Source organism: Lithobates pipiens, unplaced genomic scaffold, assembly GCF_037356315.1.
Source record: "Lithobates pipiens isolate NorthernLeopardFrog02 unplaced genomic scaffold, aLitPip1_a1.2 Scaffold_18, whole genome shotgun sequence".
Lineage (NCBI taxonomy): Eukaryota > Metazoa > Chordata > Amphibia > Anura > Ranidae > Lithobates > Lithobates pipiens.
Genome location: NW_027507758.1, coordinates 195,616,903 through 195,625,149, shown reverse-complemented (window position 1 = coordinate 195,625,149; position 8,247 = coordinate 195,616,903). Strand labels below are relative to the sequence as shown.

The window sequence follows — 8,247 nt, the reverse complement described above, 5'->3', positions numbered from 1 at the left end:
TACCTCAGTCCCTACACTGATAAAGGACTGCTGCAGAATAGGGCAGTAATCTGCAGCACAGCCCTGCACCAGCACCCTATATATTGTACACCTATACCAGTCCTTACAAGGACCTTTGTGGACCTAGTAGCTAGTGATTTGCAGACTGTCCCTCAGTCCCTACACTGATAAAAGACAGCTGCAGAATCAGGCAGCAGTCAAGTATAATATTCTTTCTATATTTGGAAGAAAGTATATTATACGTGTATAACCCTATATACTGTACACCTATACCAGTCCTTAAAAGGAAATTTGTGGACCTAATAGTAATAGCTAGTGATTAAACTGACTGTCCCTGCTCCACACAGCGTCCTGTCCCTACACTGACAAAAGACACCTGCAGAATCAGTCAGCAGTGCACTCAGCAATCACCAGCACAGCAGTGCACCAGAACCCTATATACTGTACACCTATACCAGTCCTTAAAAGGACCTTTGTGGACCTAATAGTAATAGCTAGCTAGTGATTAAATTGACTGTCCCTGCTGCACACAGCGTCCTGTCCCTCCCTACACTGACAAAAGACAGGCTGCTGCAATCACCAGCACAGCAATGCACCAGCACCCTATATATTGTACACCTATACCAGTCCTTAAAAGGACCTTTGTGGACCTAGTAATAATAGCTAGCTAGTGATTAAACTGACTGTCCCTGCTGCACACAGCGTCCTGGCCCTTCCTACACTGACAAAAGACAGGCTGCTGCAATCACCAGCACAGCAGTGCACTGAACCCTATATACTGTACTACACGTATACCAGTCGTTAAAAGGACTTTTGTGGACCTAATCACTAGTGATTTGTGTCACTACAGTCTCTCCCTGCTGCACACAGCGTCATCTCCCTACAATGACATAAGACAGAATGTAAAATGGCTGCCAGATCAGGTATATTTATAAGGTAGGGGGAATGTCCAATTGTCCATGTGCTGAAATGTCTCAATTGGCTGTACCCCATGATGGATGTGTCATCATGGGTCAAAGTTCTTTCAGACTGTAAACACATATGTCCGCCGGGCGAATAGCGGCAATAGTCCGCCGATCGGACAAATCGCAAACACGCAAAATTTGCCGCGAAACGACCCCCGGGCGAACAGTTCGGCCATCCCTAGTCATAACTATTCAAGGCTCCATAGCCGACATGCATCAGTATAGCCTGTACCTATACTTTTATTTAAGGGCATCTGAGTTGCCGGAATTCCTGATTTAAAAACTGCTCATCGCCTTCTTTAAGCTTATCTTAAATTTTACATAGCCAAAGACAAAAAAAGAGAAAAAAAAATTGTATAAAAGATAATAGCCTAGACTTATTCTCTCTTGGTAGAGCAGTAGAGAACAACTTTGAAACATCTTTGTCCATAGGCTTTTTTTAAATGTTGATGAAATATCAAAATGCTTGAGGATTGTGTTTTTCCATAGACCTTTAATTTGTGAAAAGAAACATTAGGCCAATAATCTCTAAGAGAAAGGGTTCCTGGGTTATGGTATGTTTTACATAGTATGCCTGCAACTGAAAGCGCTAACCAATGATCATTTAAATCAATTGCTTTTGCCAAATCAGAATACCTACCAGTTGGCAATATTGTTTGGCCAATAAAGGGACAGATATAATTGCTCCTGTTGTTTTTCCACATGCTGAAAAGGAAACACAAGCTACCTGCTACTGTGGCCCATTTAACTGAAAACCTATTGTCCATAGGTAGGGGTTCTAGTTTGGGTGAACCAGAGAGAGCACGCTAAAAATCCAAAGGGCAGGTTTTTTTTACTTTCAGGCCTGCCATGTAAAATATAGAGAAGGTTATTTTCAAGGAATTTAGTAATGTAAGAGTTTAGACTTCAGTAATTATTTTTAGCTGTATCCTTATTTTCAGCAAGTTCTCTTCTGTAGTTACAGTTTATTCATCTAATAAATAAAAAAAACTTTTTCATAACTTACTGTATGTGAACTGACTAATAGATACTAAATTCTGTAACTTTCTTAATATAAAGTGCATGTGGTTAATATAAATTAACAAGCAATGGAAGTTGTTGAATTTGATATGAAATGCCAATTCTATTTAAAAAAAATAGCAAGTAATGCTTTTTAGCATTTTTCTGTAATGGTGAATAATTACTTTTTTTTTACAATTTTTTTTTTTTAATTGTTTTGTATTATAGATAAAGAGAAAGTAGCAACACGCAATAGCAAAGCCTACAAAAATGTTTTAATTTCAAGCAACAAAAACTCCTTAGTCAAAGGATTTTGTACTTGCATTTGTCTTTATACCACCATGTTTGCATGCAAATATTGTAATATAAATAGGATAATGAGCACTTTGCGTGTTATGCTAGTCTGGTATAAAAGACTAAAAGTGATCAGAGCATATTTTTCACATGTCCAACAAAATTTGATTTAAGAAAACTGTCACCTCCTGTTAATAAGCAGGTTAAATTAATAACAAGCATAGTTCACCCCCCCCCCCTTTTTTTTTTTTTTAAGAATTTTAATTACGAATAAGTAGCAAAAAATCCATAAGCCTCTCAAAGTTTACTTGTGCTACTGTTTGGGAATTAGTCTTTAGTCCAGTTAGTTCAGGCTCCCCTCCAGACTCAGGATTAGCCGTGCAATGCAATGCTGTCAACAAACATCTCAGTCATACCCATAATCCTATCAACAATCTACTTGGAAATATTAAGAACACATTTATAGTGGATATGGGAACTGCTCTAAATGAAACAGAACTGCTGTAAGCTGCCTATAGACTATGCAAAAAAAGAAGAAAAAAAATATAGTCCAAAGGCTGCAGCAGTATCAGCAGTATTCTCTGGCAACCATTTCAAATGCCATAGTCCTTTTATTGATATCTACTGCCATCTAGTGTTAGATTTATAGTAATTGGTGATACACAGATATTAATCTAATACATAGTAACCTCTGTTTCACAAACAACAGTTACAATTAAACAGTACAGAAAAAGAATTAAAGAAAACAATTATTGTATGAAGTGTCTTTAATAGCAGGAAAAACACCTGTACATAAAAAAAAAAATAGTAGCTTTCATGAGTTACCAAAGCCTCTACACATCCCATGTTTAAGCTTCCTTTAGGTTAACATCAACCACACTATTATTTGCCCTCCCTGCCACTTCTGGTCTGGGCGGATTTCACTGTATTCTTTTTACTATCCTATTACCAGACTTCAGTATATTTGTGTCCCTAAAGGGTTATGTTTATAGTTACTTTAATTATTTACTCTATGATTTGGGCACCACTTGTCTAACAAACTCAGATGATATTGTCTTTGATATGATCACTTTATTATGCTTCAGTGTTGATATGGTTGTTCCCAATCTAATTTCTACTCATGTGGATTGTACTCATTTCTTCATGACATACTGTTTTGAATGTGACATGTTCACTGTATCTTGTGCTTTTTTTCCTTACCAGTAAAATATTTGAAAAGGAAAAAAATTGTACCTAAAACTACCTATAAAAACAAATAGAGATCACAATTTAAAGTGATTGTAAAGGCTGAAATGTTTTTCTAAAATAAAAAAAATATATTTACTGTATACTTACCTGCTTTTACCTCCTCTTCTGGGGTCCCCCTCCAGTGTTCTCTGCTCCTCCTCTTCACTGTGTGCCCCCATACCACGCCGCTTGCTATGGGGGTACAAGTGCAGGTGTGCTAACAAGCCAGGCTTTGTGAGTCCATAGACACACACAATAAGGATTGGCCCTACCCCCTGCTTCCTCCTCAAAGGATTTAATTGACAGCAGCAGTAGCCAATGGCTGGGGAGACCCGTGCTGATGCAAAAAACTTTTTAGCTTTAGAACCACTTTAATTTGATCCTTTACATGATAACCCACAGCTATCTCTGTACAAACCAGTGAGTGAAGTTTAAAAAAAAAAGACAATTTAAAAGAACAGAACCCATTTTAATAATGTATGAAAATGAATGGCTACTATTACAGTTACATTAATTACCCAAAGCGCAAGTAAATACTTTGTAATCATGTTCTAGATTATGACCACTGAACAGAGCCCTGCCAGAATAGGCTCTGAAGACACTTGATGCAGTCTGGCAAGATGTTGCTTCTGTTTATGTTACAGGTAACGTGCATCTTGCAAAAAACATATTTTACAATTCAAAGTTTTTCCCCAGTTATGCAATCTAAAATGGTAGTTCTCAGAATTCATGATTAGTGTACAACTTGTTTTGATGTTCATGTCCTGTTAAATTTCTTTAAGGTGCAATTCCTTTTCAAATTTTCTCAACTTTGAAAATGTGTTTGTATGTGCCTTCTCCCTTTCTACATATCAATTTAGCATTTTTCATTTTGGACAAATCTAAAATATCCAGTTCCCAGTTACTAAGGTTAAGTGAAGATAAGTGTGGCAGCTTCCCCACCACACTACACAGGATTTGCACAACATGTGCAATTGGAATAAAGATATTCTCTGTGCTGAGATCAAAATATCTCAGGTTCTTCAGGTTCTGTAGCGCTTCAATCAAGGAGATCCAGCCATCACTTCCAACATTATTGCATGAGAGGTCCAAGAATGAAAGCTTCTTAAAATCTTCCTTCAAATGAGTTGCTATAAAGGGAGTATTTATATATTAGCATTATCTTTAAAACCCATATCATATTTTTATTATTATTATTATGTGTGTGTGGTCAGAATCACATATTTACAGAATACTTATTAATTATTTTAATCTTCCTTGGTGGGAACATAAGGAAAAGCCCCATAGCATTCTAATAATGCAAACCAAACTTGACATGTTATTTATGTTAAGTAAATGTAAGCTAGGTAAGACAAACGTTTAACACTTACAGGTACAGTGCTGGGCAAAGGCACTCTAGATTAGTGATGGACGAACGTTTCGCCCGGCGGTCGTTTCGCGGCGAATTTCCGACATTCGCGGTCCGCACGTTCGAACGCCTTTTTCCGTCGTTCGCCGCGGCGGACTTACGTGTTTAATGTATACAAGAACTTTAACCTTTGGTGACACGTTTATCATGTGATACAGGACAGCCAATTGAGACATGACAGCACATGGACACTTGGGCATTCCCCCTAACCTATAAATACACCCGATCCGGTGGCCATTTTACATTCTTACTTCTGTTACGATAGGGACAGGTTCCTGTGTGGAGTAGGGAGAGATAAACCACTAGCTATTTGGTACACAAAAGTTCTTTTCAGGACTGGTATAGGTGTTAGGTGTTGATAGGTTTGCTGTGCTGCTGATTCTTGCAGCAGCCTGAGTGTCTTTTGTTAGTTTAGAGAAAGGCAAAGGACGGTGTATGCTACAGGGACAGCCAGATTAGTCTTTCATCATCATCATCATCATCATCATCATTAGCTGTTACTATCAAGGTCCACAAAAGAGCTGTTCCAGTAACCACTAATCGTTCTCTTTTTTTGCCAATTTGTATAGGGACAGGAAGGAAGCAGTGTTGTCAGGCAGTGAGGGTAATTTTAAAGACTTGCTGTTATTATTAGTTCCACAAAGGTTCTTTTCAGGACTGGTATCAGTGGTACAGTAATAGGCTTGTACATGTATAATATTCTTTCTTCCAAATATAGAAAGGATATTATACTTGACTGCTGCCCTTCTGCTGCAGTCTGCTAAACATTCACAACTCACTTGTTCCACAAAAGTTCTTATAAGGACTGGTAACTTGGTATAGGGTGCTACGGTACATAGGCTTGAGTGCGGTACAGTCTGCTGTTCTGTAAGGACCGCTATCGGTCCACAATAGATAGGGTTGACGTGCACCACTGCTGACCGCTGCCCTATACTGCAGCAGTCCTTCAGCGGTATAGGGACTGACGTACAGTCTGCTAAACACTAATACACAACCTGCTTGGTCCACAAAAGTTCTTATAAGGACTGGTAACTTGGTATAGGGTGCTACGGTACATAGGCTTGAGTGCGGTACAGTCTGCTGTTCTGTAAGGACCGCTATCGGTCCACAATAGATAGGGTTGACGTGCACCACTGCTGACCGCTGCCCTATACTGCAGCAGTCCTTCAGCGGTATAGGGACTGACGTACAGTCTGCTAAACACTAATACACAACCTGCTTGGTCCACAAAAGTTCTTATAAGGACTGGTAACTTGGTATAGGGTGCTACGGTACATAGGCTTGAGTGCGGTACAGTCTGCTGTTCTGTAAGGACCGCTATAGGTCCACAATAGATAGGGTTGACGTGCACCACTGCTGACCGCTGCCCTATACTGCAGCAGTCCTTCAGCGGTATAGGGACTGACGTACAGTCTGCTAAACACTAATACACAACCTGCTTGGTCCACAAAAGTTCTTATAAGGACTGGTAACTTGGTATAGGGTGCTACGGTACATAGGCTTGAGTGCGGTACAGTCTGCTGTTCTGTAAGGACCGCTATAGGTCCACAATAGATAGGGTTGACGTGCACCACTGCTGACCGCTCACCTATACTGCAGCAGTCCTTCAGCGGTATAGGGACTGACGTACAGTCTGCTAATCACTAACACACAACCTGCTTGTTCCACAAAAGTTCTTATAAGGACTGGTAACTTGGTATAGGGTGCTACGGTACATAGGCTTGAGTACGGTACAGTCTGCTGTTCTGTAAGGACCGCTATCGGTCCACAATAGATAGGGTTGACGTGCACCACTGCTGACCGCTGCCCTATACTGCAGCAGTCCTTCAGCGGTATAGGGACTGACGTACAGTCTGCTAAACACTAATACACAACCTGCTTGGTCCACAAAAGTTCTTATAAGGACTGGTAACTTGGTATAGGGTGCTACGGTACATAGGCTTGAGTGCGGTACAGTCTGCTGTTCTGTAAGGACCGCTATCGGTCCACAATAGATAGGGTTGACGTGCACCACTGCTGACTGCTGCCCTATACTGCAGCAGTCCTTCATCGGTATAGGGACTAAGAGTTTTGTCACAGGGTCATTTAAAAAATGACAGGCAGAGGAAGAGGCAGGCCCTTCCGCAGGGGTGGTAGGGGTAGGGCAGGAGCAACAGGCTTGAGCCAAAGTGGGAAGTTGCAGAAGGTGCGTTCAATTACTTTAAAGGATGCACCAGACTTGGTTGAGTGGCTCGCTCAGCCTTACTCTTCTGCACCCTCCTCATCCTCTCGATCTGCACCCTCTTCTTCACTCTCTGCTATGTGCACCCCCAAAGACACTACCACCAACAACACGACCACCACCACCACCACCACATACCTTCCGCTTGAGTCACTGGAATTATTTTCCGATCCATATCAAGAGGACATTTCTGATGCGCAGCCACTCTTGGTATTGGATCAGGAAGAGGAGGTAGCAACAAGCGCTACTCAGCAGTCTGACGACAGTACCCAGATCAGCCCAAGGAGGAGGTTGGTCCCCGGTGTTGCTGCCTACTCCGAGATCTCTACTTATAGCGGTGGGGAAGGTGACGTTGATGATGACGTGTCTAGTGATGTCACGTGGGTGCCCACAAGAGAGGAAGAGGAGGGGAGTTCAGAGGGAGATATGGACCAGCAGATAGGGAGGAGAAGCAGCAATGACTTACATTGCACAGCAGGGACAAAGCAGACTGCAAATGTATCAGGAGCGAGTCATCGACCATGTACGGTCACATCTGGCGCTCCCAGGACACCGGCACATGGCTCCGCAGTGTGGGCTTTTTTTAACGTGTCCGCTGCTGACAATAGCGTTGCCATCTGCAATCTTTGCAGTCAACGCGTTAGTCGCGGTAAGCCCAATACTCACCTAGGGACGACCGCCTTAAGAAGGCACATGAGCAGCCATCACCGAGCCCAGTGGGAGCAACGGAACACACAAAGCCACACTGCAGGCTCTCACCGTCCAGCCTCGTCTTCTACTTCTCCTTCTCCTCTCTCCTCACAATTGTCCTCCACTCCACCTTCCATCACGCCAAGCTCACATTTTTCTGCAAAAAGGCAGGCTTCCGTGGGCCTAATGTTTGAGCGTAAAAAAATGATGACGCCGGATAACCCTCTTGCCCAACGGTTGGCGGCTGGCTTGTCAGAACTCATAGCCCGCCAACTACTGCCATATAAACTGGTGGACTCGGAGGCCTTTCGCAAATTTGTGGCCATTGGAACACCACAATGGAAGGTCCCAGGAAGGAAGTATTTCTCAGAGAAGGGCATCCCAGAGCTATATGGCCATGTTCAGCGGCAAGTGAATGTATCTCTGGCACACAGTGTCGGTGC

General features: G+C 41.9%; 1 protein-coding gene across 2 annotated transcripts in view; it reads right to left on the bottom strand.

Annotated features, from left to right (window-relative positions):
- Positions 1 to 3,933: 3,933 nt before the first annotated feature.
- The window catches only part of NLRC4 (NLR family CARD domain containing 4), a 233,064-nt gene continuing 228,750 nt past the window's right edge, over positions 3,934 to 8,247 (bottom strand). For both annotated transcript variants that reach the window (XM_077486500.1, XM_077486501.1), the window contains one exon: positions 3,934 to 4,615. In XM_077486500.1, the coding sequence (XP_077342626.1) occupies positions 4,281 to 4,615 (335 nt within the window). In that variant the 3' untranslated portion in view covers positions 3,934 to 4,280. The remainder of the gene's footprint in view (positions 4,616 to 8,247) is intronic.